Consider the following 22,130-nt stretch of genomic DNA (forward strand, 5'->3'; position numbering starts at 1 on the left):
CCCACCTGAGCGCAGGATGCTGGGCTCTGTCACTTTTTTGCCATTCACGTAGGTGTCAGCACCTTCACAGGGCTCCAGGGTCACTATTACTGTAGAGACAGTGGGAAAGGGAGAGAAGAAGTAAATGTAAGGTGGAAGCTGCTCCTGCAGCCTCAGAAAGGGAGAGCTGCTCCAAGCAGCACCCCAGGCGCAGAGTGGAGGGACACTCACCAGCAGCACCCACACCCTGGGCAACCAAGGGGGCTCAGCCAACCTTGTTAATCAGAGCAGTCCCAAGGACTAAAAGCAGCTAGAGACTGGATGTGAGAGGAGATCAGCATGCATCTCCAGCCTCTCCAGGCGCATCTCCCAAAGCCATTTCACCCCCACGTTCCTGCTGGTCCACAGGGTGGGCTCTGCTTCATGTCTTGGGCGGGCAAATCATCTATGGTCTGCTATTCGCTCCCACCCCAATCTCCCTGGCTGGCCTCACCGTGGCAGCTTCCACGTGCCTTGCACAAGGTTCCCTCCCAGCAAAGGGAGCGCCACAGCTTGCTCTGCAAGCAGGGAAAGGCCACAGCCATGTGAGACAGCCTCACTAGCCTGAGGAGGGCAGGCCCCCCGCTGTGAGCAGGTGCTGGGGACACGTAGAGGAACTGGGGTCCCCAAGGAGGTAGAGCCTCTCCAAACAAGGAATACCTTCACCACCGGTTTTGGTGTCGCTGCGGAAAAGGCAGTGCTCTTCCTTAATGAAGTGCCCACTGAGAACGATGTCTTGCCTCTTCTCTGCATCTTCCCGGCCAACCCTGCCAGGGGGAAACCCAGCTCAGTTCTTCCTCAAAGCAGCCCCTCCCAGGGCCTCCCCCTAACATCTGACAGAAGCAGCCCTTGATGCACAGTGGGACCAACGTCCCTAATGAGATTGCCAGGCAAACACATTTTTCACACATGGCTATGGTGCTTTGCGGATGCCCTGGCGATGGTGCCCAGCCCAGGAACACCTGTCACCTCCCTGCCCACCCAGGCAAGGCAGGCACTGAGGTGTGGACTTGGCTCCTGTCGCTCTGCCAGACTTGGCCCTCACCTTGTTATCCCGTCCTTGATGTAGTAGAGAAGACACTCGGACATGAGTGGGTCCTCGTTCAGGTTGACCAAGTGTGGCGTCTGGCAAAAACAAACAAGTAGTCACTCCAGTGTTGCCCACCTACCCAGACACTGAGGGATGCTCCCGAGGGAGGTGGGAACTCAGCAGCACCTCAGGCTGCCCCCTGCTTGTGGACGGGCTGTCCTGCCCTCCATAGCTCCAGGACAATATGCCTACGCAGGTACTTATCAAGGGGACTGCAGAGAACCAAGGAGCCAGATAAGGATGACCTGCCTCCAAAACACCTCCTTGCTTTCCTCCTCAAAGGGCTGAGTGCTGGGCACCCTTTCCCTGTTGCCTTTGAAAATTATTGTTGCAAACAGGCCCAACACAGAGCTGGACACTTCCCAGAGGGAGTCCGTGATATGATTTAGTATCTCCTGGGGCAGGACCCTGTTTGCCTGCACTGTGTGTCCATAGGTCCTTGTCTCCTCATAGCCCCCGGCTCCACTGTGGACAGTGTAGCTAAAGCAGACAGGTCTCATGCAGCAATTGGCTTAGGATAAGAGGAACTAGAAGTACCTGTTTTCTTACACTGACAGTACAAGGATAGATGAAGCATCCAAAAGAGCGGGTCCAAACAAAAGTAGTGGAGACATGAAACCATATCTCCAGGCTGAATTTTACTCCCTCGTCTGCTTCCTAACAGTTCCCTCCCATCACTTTCTTCCTCTGGGTCACAAACCACTTTGTTCTGACGAGAGGGAAGTTTCTCCTCTGGCCACAGACCTCTCCAGTTGCACTCAGCTTATCTCACCCCATTGCAAGCTGCTGTGATTGCACCTTCAGGCAACAGGCAAAGTCCTGGGAGTATCAGCAGGTGAAGTTCTGAGTTTCCCAGAAATGAGAATAGAGACGGTAAGAAACATCTTAGCAGCCCGCTGACACCTCGCATGCAGACATTTCCACATCACGACAGGGCAATGAGCCCTGGTCGATAGGAGAGACTCACTCCAAACAGTGCAGGAGAGCTGGAGTTCAAGGGAAACGCAGGCTCTTCTCCATGCTGGCTGGCAAGAAGGAGCTGGCCAGAGCATTTAACCTCAGGCCCACCTGGGCAAACACAATAGTCCCAGGGTCTGAGACTCCTTTAGCTTGCAGTTTTTCTCCAGATTTGCAAGGCTGATTAGTAGAAGACAGATGTTCTACCCTCCACTGTGCTAGTTGGAGAAGTAACCACCCCAGCGATAGCATACAGCAGGACAACAACGTCATGCCTTGTTTGTCCTTAACGAAATGGGGTTTTGCACGCTATCGATGCTAACTTTCCTCACCAGCCACTGGAGAAGTCTGAGGAGTTTCCACCCACCAGATAGCTGAAGGGTAAGGAGGCAACAAGACCAGCACAGCAATGCCCCACCTCCAAGACCAACCTGCTTCGGGGAATAAACACCCACACTTTCTACACAAAGGTCTGGGGTCATAACAGGCAGTGGCTGAGACGAGAATAAGAAACAAAGACGACAATGTAGAAATTTATCCAAAGAGCCACACCAAGGCAGGCAAGGGGAAGGTCCCCTTACACTACCTCAGCTGGGGACACACACATCTCTAAAACGTGGGGCCAAGCTAACCAGCATCAGCTGCCAGGGGAGGTCTCAGAGCATCCCCTGGCGTAGCGGGAGAGCCGAGCGAGAGCACCCTGGTCACACCTGCACCTCGGGAGCCTGTGCCGCTCCGTGGGTTTCATGGGGTTGGGGCTGTAAACTGGACATCACTACACTCATACAGACAAGTGAGGGGCAGTGATGTGCTGTAGCTGGTGCTTGGCACAGTTTGCTGGCGCACAAGCTTTTTGGGGCGCAGCTAGTATTTTCTTAGAAAGTACTTTCCAGAAGGCTACAAGCAGTAGAGTATGGAATGCTCCCACATCCACTTTTCTCAGCAAAGACACACTGGTTTCAAGGGCAGCAATTTCAAACACACCAAAGCATGGATTTTTATCAGCTGACACTCAAGTCCAACACAGTGATTGTCAGCAAAGCCCCCCTGAATGGGGAGAGCATCCAGGCAATGGGGGTTGGACTTGTAGCCATGTGTTTCAACTGATGTTCATACCCAGCAGGGGTCAACACTGGGATTTCCCCCATAGGTTTCAGAGCCAAGAAAAGCCTAGTGAAGTATTTGAGGTTGGCCAGTAGCAACAGGGCAGACTGTAAGGGAGCTGTGTGGATACACACCAACCCTCCTTCACCAGGAAGAAGATAATAAGATGATCCTACCTTTTTAGGAGAGAAAACACCCAAGGTGCCTCCGTCCTCCCTCATGGCCACCCCCATTTCAGCCAGCAATGCTTCCCTGAAGGAGCAAGGGAAAGAAGCGCCTGTCAAAGCCCCACAAGCCCCTGGAGCTGGCATAGACAAGCCCAGGACAGGACCTGAGCCCATGGGTTTGCCCCATGGATCACAGTTGTAGCGCTTATTTCAGCTCTCTCCATTCTGCAGGAGGGTTTCTCAGAGCAGACCACATCTGTGCAGGCTGACATGGTGGCCCTGGGTCGCCCGGGAGCAGCCAGGGTACAACTGGATGGTCAAATTGCCAAACTGCTGCCAGGAGCACAAAGTGGAGAGGGGAGATACCTGGGGAACCCCATCCCATCCCATCCCATCCCATCCCATCCCATCCTGTACCAACTCACCCACCTCTCCATCCGGATTGCTTCTGTCCTCCGCAGCTTCTCCTCCCACGTCTCGTTCAGCTCCGCGATGATCTTCTCCGTTTCCTGGCAAGTGAGGGGTGAGCATGTGCTACGGGCAGCAGACCTACCCGCTCTGCCAGGCTCTGCCCAGCATGCTGCAGCAGGACACTGGTGACAGTTTCAGGCTGGTTTAAATGAGCTGCAGTAGCATTTCACACGTCTTTCCCTGTCTTCAATGAGCGAGGCACGAAGAGCAGCCTCTCCACCCCCTTGCTGGCAGCCTGCTCCTCTGCGGTGCTGAGCCAGGAGCACCCATCCCGAGCTGAGAGCACCCACCCCACAGGGCAAAGGCAGCAGTCACCCCATGGGGAGGACGGCAGCACAAGGCGGACCCTACCACAACAAACCCTCTCCAGTATGGCAGCCCAGAGCACTGGGCAGCTCTGGGTCTGTCCACTCTGCAAGCGCACTCCTAAGCATTGCTTCACATACGAACCATCCATAATGGGCTTCCAGAAAATACCAAGCCCCCTCCACAAGCCTGAGTGCAAGAGCGTTGAGCTGAGCCCTCCATCCTGCTGAGCACCAACCTCTTACCTTGAGCCTTTCAATTGCCTCTTCGCTGCCTGGAGCAAACATGATGCGCTCGTGGAGGCTGGCGACAGAGGCGGCGCGGCTGGACAAGGCTGACAGGGAGGATGAGGGGCTGATCCCGGCAATGGCGTTGGTCACTGTGGAGAGATTGTCATGGCGGTGACTCAGCTCTGCCCCTCTAGCATCATTATTGTTCTCAAAGTCGGACACATCTATGGGTAGGGAAGGAGGGATGGGCCAGATAAAGACACATGGGCAGGGAAAGAGAGAGAAAGAGAAAGATAGAGACAAGAAAAGCTGTTGGGAAAAAAAGAAAAAACAAACAAACAAACAAAAAAGAGTGGCTGGGTGCAGCAAGAAGAAAGCCAGGAATTACAAGGAAAAGGCACAGGCAACAGCACAGTGGCACAGGCAGCAGCAGGGCAAGGGCACTCATGTCTCTCCCCCAGCCCGGGCAGCTCCCCAGGCACACGGGGCTGTTTTGGGAGCCACAGGAACAGCTCTGGAGCTTTCCCAGGCTCCCAGGGATGCTTTTATGCAACACCAGATCCTGCAGCCATCAGGTCTGGGATCAACCATCTTCCCCAAGAGCATGCCACTGCCCCGGCATCCTCTCCCACCAACACAACCCAGGTGGTTTCCCCTGCCCGGCTGCCCTTGATTAGTTGAATTTGGGGGCAGAGAATGAGAAGGGAAGGGGAGAAGAGGCAGTGGCCCTCTGCCCTACAAAGGGGTCAAGGGGACAGAGCAGGAGGAGCCATGAGATTCCCTTGCTGGCACAGTCCAATTCCTTGGCCCGCTAGAGCAGCACCTGGGCGAGGCAGGCAGAGAGACAGCAAAGTGAGGGCAGGGCGGCAGTGCGACCGATACAGGCAGCAGTGCTCGCCTGTCAGCACCCAGAGCATCAGCTGCCACCAGGCCCTGCAGCAAAGGGACCCAGGTATCAGAGATGCTCCTCCAGCCCTGAGAAGTCACAGGGGCTCAGCGCAGTATGCCAGAGGTGGGCCGGGCACAGGCCAGTGGGAGCACAGTTAGTCATCCATCTCTATCAACCCTCATCAGAAGAGCCAAGCCAGGAGGGGACGGGCCAGGTCCCCATCGCTTCAGCAGGCTCGCCACAGCCTGGCTGTGCTGCCTGGCCCAGGTGGGATGGGGTGATAGTGCTTATACACAGGCAAAAGCCTCCTGGCTGTCACCTCACACCCGTCCACCAGGAGAGGGCTGTGCCAGCCTGCCCAAGCGCCTGCTGGGCTCCACTCCTGATGAACCCCAGCGCAGCAGAAGCAGCAGCAGCAACAGGAAATATTATGACAGCATGGAAGAAGGAGTTCTTATGGGGATCAGGCCCTTGGCACAGCAGAAGGGGAGAACATTGGTTCCTCCAAATGCTATCCTGAGCCCAGGTGCTAACTGCGACTCTGCCACCATCCCCTTTGCCAGCTCCCTGGGGACAGCCAGCCTGCTGGCAAGAGCCTCTTCGTCAGCTAGGGCCGGCTACGGGAGCCCTCCCCATGCTGCAAAGGTGTTCCCAGGCGCAGCCTGCACCTCCCAAAGCCATGAAGCAACAGAGTACCGGTGATGGGGAATACACACATTTGGATCCTCCTGCAGCAGGATGGGCTAAGAAAGAGAGAGAGGGCAGGGAGCAGGGGTAAGACAGAGAGAACAGAACAAGAGTGGGTTCATCTCAGCAGGATCTCCCACAGCACACAGAGGAGAGGCCACAGGCAGGTGCAGCCCCAGGAACATCTTCCTGGCACCTCTGCCAGGTGCAGTGGGCTGAAAACGGGAGGTGGAGGGGGAGGAGGGCAGGTCTGCTGGGTGTAAAGCAGCTCCTCCTGCTTATGAGAGCAGGCTGGGGGTTGCGAACACGTGCGCAGGGACGCCAGCCCCCTGGGCAGTGGGGCTCCAGCCCCCCTCTGCATGGGGCTGCTGTTAGAGAGCACACAGTGGTACCTACTGTCAATGATGTCCCCGAGGCCCTGGGCGTAGAGAAGGTCACGCAGGCGTGCCACCTCATCCTTCAGCTCTCGGATGAGCTTGTTGTTGGGGTCCTCATTGATGACAGCGTTGCAGCGGATCTGCTTGGCACGGTCAGCATACCTAGGGATGAGCAGAGCTCTGAGCAACGGCATGGAGGCAAAGCCCCAGCTGCTGGGCAAGTAGGAGTGCTGTCAAGCCCCTCCAGCAAGCGATCCTTTGGAGAATGCCAGCATTGGGACAATCTTTTGACCTCCTGTATGAGGCTGCAGGGTCCTCCAACAGCACTTCCCCATCCAGGGATGCCACAGAGGTGAGGAGAGCACATGGCAGGTGCTTGGGTTTCAGGGCCACCCCTGCCCTCACTCCCTGTGGGGGGACAAGGGTACTTCTTCCTACCTGAGGGTGCTGAGGGTCTCGTCATAGTTGATGTCAGCAGGACTGAGAGCAGCAACCATGGCTGTCCTGGAGTTGCCCCCTGCCCACAAAGATACACTTGCATCAGGGAGAAATTAATTGCCACGCCAGCTGTCACCCACCATTCAGTGCCCGCTGCTGGGCCCGGAGCTCCCACCCGTGTCCTCACCCAGGTTCTCCCGCAGCAGCCAGGTCAGCACTGAGTCACGGTAGGGAATGAAATCTGTCTTCTTCTTCTTTTTGTTCTGGGGGATGAAGAGCAGAGGGAAGGGCTGTCAGGCTTCCTGCTTGCCTCAGAGGGAAGATGACAACCGGACCCCAGACACGGGGACTCTGAGGAGAATGGCCTGCCCGACTACTGTGATCTCGGGCAGCTCTGCTCAGCTTCACAGGTCATGCCTGTGAAGTGCTCTGCCTGGGCTGGGTGGGTGTTTAATGCCAGGTACCAAGAGCCACAGGGTGAGGAGGGTGATGAGTATACGGAGGGCTTTGTCAGCCCCCAGAAGAAGTGTAGCTTGGGTCTGGGCAGAGCCTGAGTCCCAAACCATCTGCAACACACTCCCACTCACCTGTGCTAAAAAACCAAACCCTCCTCCCCAGCCTGGCCAGGGTACCTACCTTGTTCGGCCCCGAATCCTGCAAAGAAAGTAGAAAGACTTTAAGTGAGCTGTTCCCTGCCTTGGCACCCACCACAGCTCCCCGTCCCCCAGGCAGAAAGTGGCTGGCGCAGGTCGCCATGGAGATGGCAGCCTCACCAGCCCTGGGAACAGCTTGGGAGGTGTCTGCCTGTCCCTGTATCTGCCTGTCCCATGTATGTGCCAGGACACCCCACCCCTTGGTGCTGAGCCCATCCCTGCTGAGTTGAGCCCATTCCCCTGCAGTGCCATTGCTCATCTGTGATCCAGCTACCTACCATTTCGGCCAGGGCAGAGATGACTTTCCCCAGTGTGGTCAAGGACTTGTTGATGTTTGCTCCTTCCTGGTGGAGAGAGGAAAAGCCCAGATGCTCAGGCCCCATTTCAGAGCGGCACTAAAGCCCAGCACACCAGGAAGATGGAGAAGTCCCAGTATGGGGTGGGCAAAAAGCAGCTGGTCTTACTGGATAACCAATACCTCCCAGCTGGGACTCATGGACCCCAATGGAACTGGCACTGGGCAGCTTTCAGACAAAACCCTTTGAAGGATTTTGGCAACGTAGTGGGCAAGGAACCAGGCAAGGAAAGAAGATGTCACAGCTGGGGATGAGGGAGCAGGACATGGTGTCCCTGCCAGCAGAAGGGAACTTCATGCCACCTCTCACCTTTAGTCTTGTGCCCTTCGCACCGGTGGAGTCGGCTCGCTCACTCCCTGCCAGGTCCACCAAGCTGATTTTGCTGACCTGCAGGCAGAGATGAGGCTGTCAGCCCCAGCTGGCACAGCAGACTGGGTCCAAGCATGTAGCGGAGGAGGGAATGAAGACTTCTTGCAAAATGATACTGCTCTGAAGGCAGAGGTGTGCTCTGTGGGGCCGCCTTGCCAGGGTTTGGCCAGGAGCAGGGTTAACATCCCTGCAGGCAGGGCTGGAGGGCACCAGCTTCCAAATACCCTGTCCAAGGGCCAGTCTCTCAAGGGACCATGAGCCCAGCATGTGTCCGGGTCTTATCTCCATCCTGTTTCAACCGTCCATCAGGCTGCACCATCCCATCACAAATGCTATTGATAGTACACAAAGCCCTTCCAGGGCCCATGCGGGTTCCCCCAGGCCCCCCGGGCTCTGGCCTCACCTTCTCAGTGGTGATGTCTGTCTCGGCGTCGTGCCGCTTCTGTGTGAAGATGATGTTGAACACGGCATGGGAGCGGCTGCTGGTCTCATTCATGTTGGTGGCAGCCACCGTGCTGCAGGGAGAGGAGGACAGGGAGGTATGACACCCTGCAGGGGACACTGGAGCGGCTGGCACTGGGGCAGGGCTCATTTCAGGACAGGGTACATGATGGGAAGGCAAGTCTGGAGGACAGGAGAGGACTCTGGGAGGAGATGTACAAAAGTCCAGGCTTCCTCCTGCTGGCCCCAGCACGTTTGGAGAGCAGGAAAGAGGTAAGGTGAAAATAAGTGGGAGGTACCCAGCGCTCAGACAGGAGGGGACTGCCACCTCCAGAGCAGCCAGACGGGCAAAGCAAGGAAGTTAAGCAGGACTTCCTGTAGATGTCTGCAGGCTCTCCAAATCCTGGCTATCTCCTGCTCCCCCAACTCACCGGGCCTTGTTCCCAGAGTCCATGAGGTCCTGGATGTCATTGTAGGAGGTCACAGCCAACTTGGAAAGGTCCTCAACATATGGACCCATAAGGGGATGCTCCCTCACACGCAGGTTCCCCTTGTTCTTGGGATTCAGGAGGTCCCTCACACGCTCACAGTATATCTCCATGTAGCTCACCTAGAGTAGAGGGCACGGGCAGGGCTAGTGGCCAGCAGGATGTGGACAGGCAGCATGCAGGCAAAATCAGGCCCTGCCCACCCTTCCCACCCCACCCACAGGGATGGGACCCCCCAAAGAGAGGTCTGCACACCAGCATGGCTTGCAGAGCCAGGTGGGAGCCTGGAGCCACACTAGGCAGGCAATGGGGTGCCTACCTCCACGGAGTAGGACATGTTGTCGTTCGTTGTGTCATTGATGCGGGAGAAGAGGTCCTCGCACAGCTGTGGACAGAAGAGGCAGAAGGATGCTCCTGCTTGGGGTGCCCAGGTCACAGGGATTTTCTACCTTCTCACCCCAAAAAACAGAGCACCTGAGTGCCAGGACAGCCCCTGGGGAGTTGGCAGAACACCCCCCCGCACTGATATAGGTGGCTCAGCATCCCCAGAAAGCCCCTGGTGCCCTGCTGGGCCAGCGCACAGCAGCCCTCAGCAAGCACAGCCAGTGGGGGCTCAGGACTTCAACTACCGCTACTCACAAACAGCAGCTTCATGTGGCCAGACTGGAATCCATCCCGTTTCAGAGGAGTCTGGCATGACCCTCCTTGTCCCCTCACCCTCTGGCAGGCCCTGCCAGCTCGCTGGAGCAGCAGGGCTGTGGTAGACATTGGTAAAGCCTGGCCCCGCTCCCACCTTGCTCCCCTCTTCCCTCCACGCTCCACTTTTCTTTTGGGCATCCTGCTGGGACCAGGGAACAAGGCAGCTTTTCACCAGGTGGTACCTGCGGGATGATGCCTTGCTGGTCCTTCTCCTGTTTCCCCATCATGGTGTAGGACTTTCCAGCACCCGTCTGCCCATAAGCGAAGATGCAGACATTATAGCCTTCAAAGGCATGTTGCAACATTTCCTCACCAATGTCTCGGTACACTTGCTTCTGAGATGCATAGTTGATGTCTGCAGGCTGCATAGAGGAGGGAGACATGGAGAAGCTTTGCAAAGAGGTTCTCCTGCCTCTCCCAGCCCAGTGCTCCAGGTGGGTTCAGGCCCCCTGCTTCTTACCGTGGTGTGGGACCAGTAGGAATAGTCAAAGCTGAAGCTTTTAGGTGTCTCTTTAGGCTGTTTTGGGTTCAGGATAGCTAGGGGAAACAGACGGGAATATGAGGTCACCCAGCTGCCTGTGGTATCCCCATCATCCGCATCCCACTCATGAGGGGAGAAGGGTGATGGGGTTCAGTCCAAAATGGTCCTGGAAAGCAGGACCAGCATCCTCCAGCTCTGCAGATGGGTCCAGAGACCCCAGACCCCAACAGACCCAGCAGAGGAGGCAGGTGCCACGGCCCAGCAGAGCCTGCAGCAGCGCAGGGAGCAGGGCAGAGCCTTGCCCAAAACATCCCACTGGGCACAGCACGGGGCAAACAGCTCCTTGCCTCCAGCTCCTTCCTGCTCTGGCACCTGCTGTGGAGAGGCCAGGGAGGCCGTGCCCAACGCGGCACACGTTGGTGCTGCGGGCGAGAGCAGCTGCCGTCCCATCGGGCCTCCCCCAGGCCCCTTCCAGCTCCTGCCTCTCCTCCCCGGAGGAGGGTGATTAATGCCTTACACTGCCAGAGGAAACAAGAGCCTGCTTTTTCCCATCCCCTGGTGAAAAGGACGTTGCCATGGAAATTGCAGACTGCATCGCTTCTCTTCCTTGCTCACCGCTTCCCCTCACCCCCTGTAGAGCATTTAGGATGGGTTTTTTCCTGAAATAACAGATGCCTCAGAAGAAACCCAAACCAGCACAGTTATCACGAGATCCAGCCACCAGCTATGTTAGGCAACATTGAAATGCCCTTGCAGGCTGGCGCAGCACAGCTCCCATGCCCACAGCCCCCAGCTGCTCCCTGCCACTGCCGGGGGCGAGGAGGCCACGCAGCACCAAGGCCCACGGAGCCCCCTCCACTGGAGCCCCAACCTGCCCTGCCCTGGGGCTGGTACTTGGCCAAGGCTCACACCCGCTCAGGATTCAAGCTGGGACCTTCCCAAGCAGCCCCAGGCATGGCACAGCCTGCTCCCCACAGGCTCGGATGTGCCAGCACATGGCACTATGAATATGGATGCTTCCTGCTCCAAATTCCTTCTCCATTGCCACAATGGATTCTCCCTCAGGAGCGACTTGCCACTTCTGTCCTGAGACCCATCCATCCCTGCCTGCAAAGGCAGCGAGGCAGCATTCGACAGGTAGGACGGGGTGTCAGGATCCAGCCCTGATCACAGAACAGCAGCATGGTGCTGCTCAAACGCCCCTTGCCGTGGGCAGGAGCCCAGCTCCAGCAGCAAAGCGGGGCTGGGCGCTGGCTCCGTGCCTGCTCTCCTGCCTGCTGGAGGCAGCGTGACTCAGGTGCTCCGGATGCCTCCTGCGTCCCAGGCAGACTAATTACCAAAGCCAGAGCTGCTCTCTCAGGAGAAAGGGCTGGCAAGTGACATCTCAGTAGCAATTGCCCAACCCACAGATGTAAATGGGGACCTGGAGGTCTGAAAGGGCACCAGGCCTTTCTGGGCAGCTCAGGCAGCCATAGGGGGTGCCCATCCCTGCCCGTGCCTGGCTGGTGTGTCAAGGGCATGTGAGCAGCCATGGCAGAGAGGCAGGCATAGAGGCCATGTGAGAAATCAGGTGGAACTTCTCTGATGTCTCCTGGCGTTCACCTGGCAGCTCTGTCATGCCATTCACCCCTCCCTGCCCTCACCTCGGGTCTGTCTCTGCCCTGCAGAGGTGGCCCTTGCCAGAGCAAACTGGAGCATCACCCCACTAAAAATGAGTCCAACAGTGGTAAAAGCAGGAGCAAGCAGGATGTGGCTGCACAAGGCAGCTGTTCTGCATCCAAGTGCCAGCCCACACCGGGCACAGGGTGGAGGAGCAGCCGGGGATGGCGCCGAGCAGCTCCGGTCATCCCAGCTGCAGCCGCCCAGCTGGCCCGGGGGCCAGAGACCAGGACCCGGGGGAGAAGGGTGCGCACTGGGAGCAGCAGACCTCCCATCCCCGAGCCGAAACACTCTCCCCATGCCCCTCTCATTCGCATTTATTTGCCCCCACATGGCTGGATGCCACTGGTGGGTTATCCTCTCCTGTGACCAGGCATCCCACAGCTTTTGCAAAGCTGCTACAAAAGATTCATGCTCCAACCAAAGAGGATTAAAAAAGCAGGGGGTGTAGTAGGAAGACAGACATACAGACAAGAGGGGGAGGAGGAAAACATCTGGAGATGACCCTTGTCTTTGCCCTGAAGAGCCAGTGGCATGGCAGAGCACAGCAAGTGAGCAAGCACCAAGCAGGATGAAACCCAGGACCCACAGGAGAGAAAATAATCGCCGTATTTTAAGGCCTGCAGAGGCACGGCTCCAGCTGGAGAATACTAATGGCCTCGTGGGAGGAAAGCCGGGTCCCTTCCTCGCTGTCCTGGTGGGAGCTGGCAGGAGAGGGTGAGGGGTGTCAGTGCCCGGGCTGGTCCCCGCGGAGGAGGGACACCAGGGAAACAAAGCGGCAGTGTTGGCAGGCGGCCGTGGAGCAGAGAGCCAAGGGGGCAGCGGCTGCAAGTCTGGGGGAAAAGGAGAGCGGAGAAGAGCTGACCCCTTCCTGCCCGGGCCCCCACTGCCCACCACGGGGCTTAATGAATTAGGCAGAACAACCTGTCCCACCCCAGTATGTGCAGGGTTCTCTGCAAATAATCCCAGGAAGGGGGAAGCTTGCTCTCACTCCCCCAACCCATTTATTTTTGGCTTCTGTGCAAGGAGGCAGGAGGCCCAGACAGCCCTGCTCTGAGGAGTTGCGAGGGGTGGGCAGCCAGCACTACCAGCATCCTCCTGCCTCCCTCAGCTGGCATGAGAAGCAGGAACCAGAGCCCTGCTGCACCAGCCCCCCAGCCGCGGGGATTAGCCGAGGGCTTCCATTCGTGGAGATAAACCTCGCTGTCAGCAACAGGCTGGCCAGGGCGCTGCCCCTGCCCGCAGCCCGGCCAGCCCTCCCCAGCACCAGCACAGGACAAGGGGCCTGGGGCAGGGCCTGGGGGCAGATCGGTCTGAGCAAACATGGCCATAGTGGAGTTAGGGGATGCCCGATGCTCTTGACTTGGGCCTGGAGCATGGCAGGTCCCCTCCAGCCATCACGGCCAGAAGAGAAGGCTCCCCTGGTGGCACCCAGGCCCAGGCATGCGTGTAGGTCCTGCTGGGCCAGAAAGGCTCCCTCACTGTCAGGGGAGCATCCCTGTGCACCCAGGCAGGGGGAGACGCCCAGGAAACCAGAGGCTGGCAGATGCTGCCTCCAGACCCCGCTTCCATTCCTGCTCCCCAGGCCTAGGATGTGCGGGGCACCTGGTGGGGTCACAGAGCCGCCCTGCACCCTCGGGTGCCCTCCTCGCCGTCCCTCCCGCCGGGCTGTGGTGGCCACCTGGCAGAGCACTGCGGGGTGGCTGGCGCCACTGCTTCACCCACTGCCACTGGTGACGCAGGAAGCCCCGGGCAGGCAGGCAGGCAGGGAGTTATGTCAGATGTTGTACCATCCGCAGGCTTCCAGAGCCAAAAACGAGGGATTCAGCTGCCTTTCCCACCCCATACTTCCAGCAGCCATTATTTAAGGAGGGGCGAATGCTGGATGGGTTTGTACGGGACAGGAAGCCCCAAGCCCCCGTGCTACATCCCCTTCTGCAAATCCCACTCCTGCCTCTCCACCCTGACGATGTAGTGGCTCCAAGCCCCACAGAAGCCAGGATGGGTCCCTGCACGGTCCCTGGCCAGGCAGTGCTGTCAGGAGCCACTCGCTGGCCAGTGCATGGCTCCCACGCCTGGGCAGGTGACCACAGGTCGGGCACCCTTGGCTCCACATCCACGCACCAGCATTTCCAGGCTCTCCTGATACTTCCTCCCCATCCCCAGGGGATGCTGCCCAAGGGCTCGATGTCACACAGATCCCGCTGCTGCCACTTCAGCAGCGGGGCTGCATTTCCCTGTAGGAAAGGCGACTTCCCCCCCACATTCCCTCCTCCAGTCAACAGCAGGTGCTACGGGCATTTGCAACAAAGATCCTGGCAGCCCAGTGCTGGCTGCCGCAGCCAGACAACGTGCACTCCTCCCCGGGCAGCCCTCCTAAGTCCCGCTACTCCTGACACCGGCACTCACTGGTGGTGCTTCCCGACATCTGGATAATGCATTTGGATTCCCGGCTCATCTCCCGGGAGTTGAAGGGCCGGACGCGCACCGCCACCTTCACGGATGCTCCCGCCATCGTGCCGGCCGGTGGTGGGTCCTGCCAGCGGGGAGCAGTGGCTGTCCTGCAAGGAGGGAAGAAAAGGGGTTAGGAAAGCTTGCATCCCAATCCCCATCTCACGGCTACGACGGAAAAATGAACAGAAAGCCTGTGCAGTGAAAACGCCTGGGAAGACCTTTGCCCAAAAAGATGGTGTTTCTTTTCATCCCTCAATCTGCCCACGTTTCGCTTGTCCTGCCTCCCCCTTGTATCTTGGGTCAGAACCCCCTGCTTGGTCCCAGGGAAGCACCCAGAACCTCTATCACCCTGCAGCATCACTCGCTGGGCACCCACAGCAGGGGACAGGGCCACGCAAGCACTGTCAGCATCAGCGTGAGCCCCGAGGAGCAGTTTTACCATCCCGGGGTGCAGAGGGCACTGAGCAGGTAGCCTCTCACTTGCAAGCAAGCCCACAACCCCCTGTCCATCACTCAAGCTTCCTGCCTCTGCCCCTGCCCCAGCAGAGCAGGGACTGGGCAGCAGGATTGGGTAGAGGAGGGGTGGAAAACTATGGAATTCATGCTGAGAAAGGAGGCGGCTGTTGAACACAACTGCTGGTATTTGCCTCTCATTCAGCTCCCGGCAAAGGGAGAAGCGCAGCGTCAGCAGGAGCAGCCCCAGCCAGCAAGTCAGTGGCGATCGCATTCAGCTGAAGCTCCCAGCTCATGTTCATTTTTCCACTCCTTTTGCTGATAAATTATTAATCACAAACCTTCACAACACAAAACAAACAGCTCTCTAATGTCTCCCCAGAACAGCTGCCCATCCCAGCATTAGTGTCTAGGCTCTCTGCAGCCAGTCCCACCTTTCCCAAGCCCCAGTTAAGCCTCACTAGCGTTGGCCAGAAAACAATGCTGGGGTCCTTCCCTTGACTGCTGGGTCCTTCAATATCAGCCCTGAAGACATCCCCTTCCTGCCTTCTAACATCCCCGCTCCTGCCGGTCCCCTGCTCCCTGCCTCCCCATGCTGAGCCTGCCAGTGGAAGAGGAGCTGAGCACCCGCAGCACAGGCAGGCACTGGCTCCTCTGGCACCCCTGCCTGCGGGACTCCAGCTACGGTCTTTGCAAATGCCCTGGGAGGTTTTGAGCCCGGCCTTTGCCAGTGGGATGCTCACTGTGGGAGGAAGATCAGGAGTGAGCAACGGCACAGCTCTGGCTACATGGACCATGACCCAAAGGAAGTGGAGCAGTAATGGGTCCTCAACATGAGATGGGTTTTCCCGTGGTGGAAATGAAAAATACAACTGAATTTGTGGAAAAGGAGGAAAAAACAAAAACAACACAACAGAAAAGAAAAAATAAATCCACAGAATGGAAAGTGTCCCAAGAGAAGGGAATGGCTTTAAAACTGAGGTTTGACAGCAATGGTTTCATTTCTAAAGAGGGTGGGAGGAAAACCAACATATGCTCTACCCAAAAACAGGTATGTTCATGGCACAGTGGAGAAATGCGCAGCCAGAAAGTATTGTAAGCTTGGTGCTGTCTTTCAAAAGCACTTCACCTGCTTTAAAAGTGAGCCTGCATCCCTGACAGCAAGAGGACAAATGTTCTCCCACTAGAGTTCCCAAACCCTCCTGCGGAGATGGCTCCAGAGCTCCCACAATTGCACCCTTAAATCCCACCAGCTCCACAGTTCAAGCATTTGGTCTCAGGTTTTCTTGAGCATGAATTATTTTAAGTGGGCATTTAACACCACCATTGAGTCCCTGAGCCAGCGAGCAGGCCAACCGGCCTCTGTCTTCCCCACTCTGCTGCTTTCTCAGATGGGGGAGAAAGGAAATGCTAAACAGGACTCCTCGCCAAAGGCAAATGTAAAAGTTGGTTTTCCCATGAAAGGGCAGGATGTATTCCTCGGCGGAAGAGCCGTATCCTCACAAGGCCACTGGCTTGAGCTGCTCCACCCTGCGATACTGCCGGCGCTCAGGGACAATGGATCCACCGCTGGGCTAAACCCCAAGCAGGACCTGACAACTGACCGTGTCAAATGCTTCCCTGTCTTCCCCCTACCTTGCACTCTCTCCAGCTCTCAGGGCTGCAAAGAGGCAGGCCAGGTCCGCAGGCTCGCCCTCGGCAAGAGCCACAGACATGGCACACCCACCACCAACCATCTCTTCCCGCAAAGAAGTGCCCGTTTCTCTTTCGTCCCGCTTTTCCATGCACCTCGTCTTTCTGTGTGCCCTCCATGGGTGGCTGTCTGCCCTCCTCTGCCAGGAGTGCCCCCACACCAGCACCCCCACAGACAGCCCTTGCTGGCTGTGAGAAGCCTCCTCCTCCCCAGCAGAACCCTTCCCCTCTCCCCGCCAACCCCATGCCCACATCCCAGTGTATTCCCAGCAAGCCATCCAGCTTGCCCAGCCCAGCAGCACAGGCTCCTCTCCCTGCCAGTATTCCCTGCTGCAGAGCCACAAGCTTGGCTCCATTTTCTGTCTCCATCCATTTCCTTCAGCTTCCTTGGTTGGCAACGCCCCGCTTCCCTCCTGCTGCTCTGCAGCTCTCCAGTCCCGTCTCTGCCACAGTGACACAGGGACCCCAGACCCCACAGCCCCCTGGGGAATGCTGACGAGCCCCTGGCCCAGCTCCTTCCCCTGACTCTTTACTTTCCCACCTTGGACACGGGGAGGAATTCAGCCCGCAGCCCACGTAACGTGGTAGCACCGCCAGCCGTCACTGCCCACGGGCGCCCAGCATCCCGCAGAGAGGGGCCGTGCTGCAGCAGGCAGGCCGCAGGCAGGGGCAGGCAGTCGGAGCCCAGCCAGGTCACTCTGCCCGGGGACAGTCAGCCGCTGCCTGCTTAATCCGCCATCGAGAGAAATTCAATAACCCGCTATCAGCCTTTCATCGAGAGTCGGCCAGGACCGCGGCCCCGCTTCCCGCTCCCTCCCTGCCTCTTCCCAGGGCCACCGTGCACACAAGGGAGTCAGCAGAGGAGGACAGCAGACTCCCTTGGGCCATGGTGCCAGGAGGCTCATACAGACCTGTCCCCCAGCTCTGCAGGGCATCTCTTCCCCCTTCATCCCGCTGCTCTCTGCCCATCCCTACCAGCACATCCGCCAGCGCTCGGTGATGAGCGAAAGGCCTAGAGAGCGATGATTAACTGGATCAGCTAAGATTAATTGGGTAGAGATTAGCTAACAAGAGCTCTGGCAGCTACCCTGTCACTGCCGAGAGGTGACCAACGGGCCAGGGAGCATCGTCCCCAAGTGTCACCTGCATTGAACTCTTCCCCTAAGGATGCTGCAGGTGCGTTGGGTGCTGCAGGACACAGGGGTTCAAGTGATGCTAACATGGGTTGGTTGATATGGCCAGGATGTCCCATTCCCTGTCCCCAGCACGGGGCAGGAGCTGCCTTGCCGGGGCTGCAGGCAGCTGTGGCAGATGAAGAGCTGCTTGCGCTGAGGGAAATCCAAGGCGAGTTTCTTCTTTTGTCTGCCTGCATCCCCACATCACCTCAGCAGCGAGGGCGGACGCCCCGTCTGGCTGCGTCTCCTGAGCCATGGTGCTCTCAGCTGCCGACAGGCTTTGTTTTAATGAGCCCTTCCCCTGCACCCCTCGGTGGGGCCCCCCGGCTCCACCTGGGACTGTGGGACCCTGCCCTCCCTCTGGGGACACGGGGACAGTGGGGGACCCTAGGAGCAGCTGGCCCGGATGACGCAGCACCATTGGCGCCTGCCAGCTGAGCCCGGGGCTGCTCCCCACTCGGCTCCCGCTCCACACAGGGCAATGGGCTGTGACGGTGCAGTTTTCCCAGAGCAGCACCCTGAGTGCGGAAGCAGAGGCAGGGCCCCCCATCCCCGCCTGGAATCCCGTCCCTCACTTCCCTGGCACCATTACGGGCACCGATGGCGGACATGGCTTCAGGGTAGCGTTTTTGGCTCACTGAGAATATCAATGCAGATTAAATTTGCAGGTAGCAAATTTAAGGTCCTGGATGAGGGCGTTTGCTGCTGCAAAGGCAAGTCACCTCACACGCTGCCGCCCATTCCCTTCATCCTGTCTTCTGCACACTAAAACCCCCAATGGGGGAAAGCCACACGGAAAAGGCAACGAGCTCCGTCAAGTTACTGGTACGGCTGAGCACAGAGGGGTGGGCAGCTGGGGCTGGGGGGCTAACATCGGGTCTCCCCCTGCCCCGGGTTGCAGCGCTGCAGGTCTGCCCACATGCAGGGAGGCGGCGAGGTGGTGGCATCTGTGCCAGCGTCAGCTGCCACCTCCCAGACAAAATGGAGGTCAGCAGCGTGTGGGGACGGCACGGCCCACCACACCTCAGGCTGTACCCGCGGGGTGGGTTCTGCTGCCCCCCAGCTCTGTGACACTGATGCCGCCTGCCAAGGGGCTGCTCTGGGCACTGGGGTGGGGAAGGATGGCCGTGGGGTGCCAGGGGAGACGTTCGGCTGGCTCCGTGTCCCTCCTGAGCCTCACAAAGCGTGGGACCTGAGCGGGCAGGAGACCCCAGCACAGAGGGGGTCTGTGGGGTCTGGGGGAGGGGAGGAGGAGGAGGAGAACAATGGGGCAGGTGCAGGGCTGCTCCCTGGGAGCCAGGGTGGCCAAGTGCAGGGCTCTACACCAGACCCTCCACCCAGGGACCACTCCCTCCTCCAGCCAGAAGCCATTGGTGCTGACTGGCAGTAACACGGCAGCCCTTGCCCAGCTGCCCCCAGGCACAAGGTCAGTAGCTGCAGCTCGTCCTTGTGGGGCAAGCGAGAGTCTCAGCTCTGCTGCGCCTTCACCAGCCACTCCCCTGTGGTGAGAGCCCCAGCCGAGGCACCCACTGCTCCCTTCAGCACCGTTGTTGACTCTGAAGCATAATGACGATGGCGCAAGATGGGTCAGCTCCACGGCCAGAGCCACCTGCCCCGGCGGACGGAGTCCGTGTGCCCCCTCCCACGGGCTGCGGCGACGGCATCTCCCCCACCCAACCCAGGCTGCAGCCACAGCCGCCGAAGGGTCGCCCCATGCCCAGACAGGCGCCCCCCGGCGGGATCTTTCTGGAAGCCGAGGTGGCACCCACCAGCCCCCGCCCGGCCGCCCTCCCCCGCGGCTCGGGGCGCCCCACAAAATGGCTGCCAGCCGCAGCCCCCCGCCCCGCCGGACCCCCAATGGGGCATGTCCCGCGTCCCCCCGCCACGCCTCGCCGAGTCCTCGGCCCCACCTCGGCCAGCGCCCGGGGATCGCACCCGTGTTGCCGCAGCCCCGCACGGTGCTCGCCCGCCCCTACCTGTGCCCGTGCCCGTGCCCGTGCCCGTGCCCGTGCCCGTGCCCGTGCCCGGTTCGGCGGGCCGCAGCGCTCAGCCGTGGGCGGGGGGCGCCGGCATAAGGCCGAACCGCGCGGTGTGATGCGATGCGGTGCCGGCGGCGATGCCGGTGCCGGTGCGGGTGGCGGCAGCCCCGCCCCTGCGGTCCCCGCCCCGCCCCGCGCGCTGGTTGGCCGCCGCCGCCGCCCGGGAGAAAGGGGGGAACCGGGAGGGCGCGAGCGGGGATGGAGCGGTGACGTCAGCGCATCCCCCCCACCTCGGTCCGCGCTGCGGAGCCGCCGCAAGGGCGCGGGGCGGGGCGGGGCCCCGCGTCACCGGGCAACCGTCGCCTGGCAACCGTCGCCTGGCAACGCCCCCCCATCCCCGGTTTCCCCGGTTTCCCCGGGCGCGGTACCCCAGCCCCTACCGCGCGCTGTGACCCCTCCAGGGCTTCCCGCCGGCCCCCGGCCCGCTCTCGGGCCCGGCCTGCAGCCCCCGGCGCTCAGCATCCACCTCTCTTACACACGGCAGCTGCTGCACCCCCCGGGCTGCCGAGGCCCGAGCGCCGCAGCTCCAGGGCTGCACGGCCAGCTCCCGGTCCATCTGCACCAGGGAATTTAGACCCAGCACAGAAAGAAGATTATGCCTTTGCCACCAGATGTTTCCAGCAGCACATCCTCCCTCCCCCTCCACACCAACCACAAGGCCATGTGTCCCCTCCCTGACTCAGTCTTCCCCCGAAATGTTCCTGGAGCACAGGCAGCTCAGAGGTCGTCATGCACCCACCTGCCACAGTGGTGCTGGGTCTCCAGCAGGCCTCTCCTGACCGTTTCAGTGGTGCTGTGAGCATCCTGCAGCAATCCCAGCAAAGGGCAGTCAGCTCAGCCAGAGGAGCACACGACTGGGGCACAGGATGAAGGGGCTGGCTTGGCACCTCTGGGGACATCAGGACTTCTCGTCCTCACTTTGGTAGATAATGACCAGGCAGCAGTGCACAGACTAACTATGGTTTCCCTCATCCATGCGATATCTGTCAGAGATGACCATCCAAGCTGCCTAGGCACAAATGTTCTTGGGTCCACATGCCTTCCTGAAATGGCTTCAGCTACAGCCATCGGTGCCAGCTCTGCCAGGGGACACTTTCCACCCCATAACCATCACTGTGTCCTTGTGGCCAGGAAGACCTGGGCTGGATTAGAAGGGGGTGGTCAGTAGGCCAGAGAGGTTCTCCTGCCCCTCTGCTCTGCCCTGGGGAGACCACACCTGGAATATTGTGTCCAGTTGTGGCCCCTCAGTTCCAGAAGGACAGGGAACTGCTGCAGAGAGTCCAGCGCAGCCACCAAGATGCTGAAGGGAGTGGAGCATCTCCCGTGTGAGGAAAGGCTGAGGGAGCTGGGGCTCTGGAGCTGGAGAAGAGGAGACTGAGGGGGGACTCATTCCTGGGGATCAATATGGAAAGGGGCAGTGTCAGGAGGATGGAGCCAGGCTCTTCTGGGTGACAACCAGTGACAGGACAAGGGGCAATGGGTGCAAACTGGAACGCAGGAGGTTCCACTTAAAGATGAGAAGAAACTTGTTCCTGGTGAGGGTGGCAGAGCCTGGCCCAGGCTGCCCAGGGAGGTTGTGGAGTCTCCTTCTCTGCAGACATTCAAACCCGCCTGGACACCTTCCTGTGGAACCTCATCTGGGTGTTCCTGCTCCATGGGGGGATTGCACTGGATGAGCTTTCCAGGGCCCTTCCAGTCCCTGACAATCTGTGATTCTGTGATTCTGTGATCCTCAGCCTAAAGCTTTTCTCACTGAGTGGCTCCTCTGGCCAGGAACCTGCAACTGGACCTGCCAGGAGCTGGCAGCAGGCAGCTCATTCACATTTCAGGGTGTGAATGGCAGAGAACGTGTCAGAGGATGGACATGATTCAGTGGACACGGGCACACAGGGCAGGTGACAGGCTCCGCATGTTGAACAGGCACGTGTGGCCTGTGGCATCATCAGGATGAGCTGCAATGCCCGTGAGCCAGGCTGAGCCCGCAGAGCACAGCTCGCTGTGGCAAACGCTGCAGCTGTGTCCCACCCCATGGCTCTGCCCTTGTGCAAACCGTACTGGTGGCCAGTCTCCTCCAGGTGGCTGTCAGCTGGTCAGATGTTCTTCCATAAGGCAAGTCCCTGGCCAGGGAGACCTGTCCAACAGGAGCTTTGTGCTGCTGGAGTGGTGGTGACTATGACAGCTGCACTGGACCAGTCCCAGCACAACCATGGCACAGGAGCTGTGTGACCAAGAGCAGGGACCTCACCTGCTGGGATGGTGTTGGGAACCATCAACCATAGTGTCCTGGGAGCCATGGGGACGGAATCTGTGTGGGTGCTTGCCAGTCCCAGAGGCTGGCGTGCCTGAGGAGCAACCCCCTCAGCACTAGCAAAGGGGACCCCTCAAAATGAGGGGGCTGAGACAGCAGGGACGGTTGTGGTGGCACATTAACCAGACA

The 22,130-nt window shown here is 59.1% G+C and overlaps 1 protein-coding gene across 12 annotated transcripts in view; it reads right to left on the reverse strand.

The window, feature by feature from the left end:
- Positions 1-19,806, reverse strand: part of KIF1A (kinesin family member 1A) — a 40,566-nt gene extending 20,760 nt beyond the window's left edge. For 7 of the 12 annotated variants that reach the window (XM_071812324.1, XM_071812322.1, XM_071812325.1 and 4 more), the window contains exons 1-19: positions 19,631-19,806; positions 14,290-14,441; positions 10,201-10,277; positions 9,923-10,102; positions 9,361-9,426; positions 8,985-9,163; positions 8,516-8,627; positions 8,053-8,130; positions 7,666-7,731; positions 7,371-7,388; positions 6,922-6,997; positions 6,735-6,813; positions 6,316-6,458; positions 4,359-4,567; positions 3,766-3,845; positions 3,346-3,421; positions 1,064-1,143; positions 679-785; positions 6-89 (exon numbers count right to left, since the gene is read on the reverse strand). In XM_071812324.1, the coding sequence (XP_071668425.1) occupies positions 6-89; positions 679-785; positions 1,064-1,143; positions 3,346-3,421; positions 3,766-3,845; positions 4,359-4,567; positions 6,316-6,458; positions 6,735-6,813; positions 6,922-6,997; positions 7,371-7,388; positions 7,666-7,731; positions 8,053-8,130; positions 8,516-8,627; positions 8,985-9,163; positions 9,361-9,426; positions 9,923-10,102; positions 10,201-10,277; positions 14,290-14,395 (1,816 nt within the window). In that variant the 5' untranslated portion in view covers positions 14,396-14,441; positions 19,631-19,806. The remainder of the gene's footprint in view (positions 1-5; positions 90-678; positions 786-1,063; positions 1,144-3,345; positions 3,422-3,765; positions 3,846-4,358; positions 4,568-6,315; positions 6,459-6,734; positions 6,814-6,921; positions 6,998-7,370; positions 7,389-7,665; positions 7,732-8,052; positions 8,131-8,515; positions 8,628-8,984; positions 9,164-9,360; positions 9,427-9,922; positions 10,103-10,200; positions 10,278-14,289; positions 14,442-19,630) is intronic. The other 5 variants (XM_065844518.2, XM_065844516.2, XM_065844517.2 and 2 more) reach the window with 2 other exon arrangements.
- Between the last annotated feature and the right edge of the window lie 2,324 nt (positions 19,807-22,130).

This window comes from Patagioenas fasciata, chromosome 9, assembly GCF_037038585.1.
Source record: "Patagioenas fasciata isolate bPatFas1 chromosome 9, bPatFas1.hap1, whole genome shotgun sequence".
NCBI lineage: Eukaryota > Metazoa > Chordata > Aves > Columbiformes > Columbidae > Patagioenas > Patagioenas fasciata.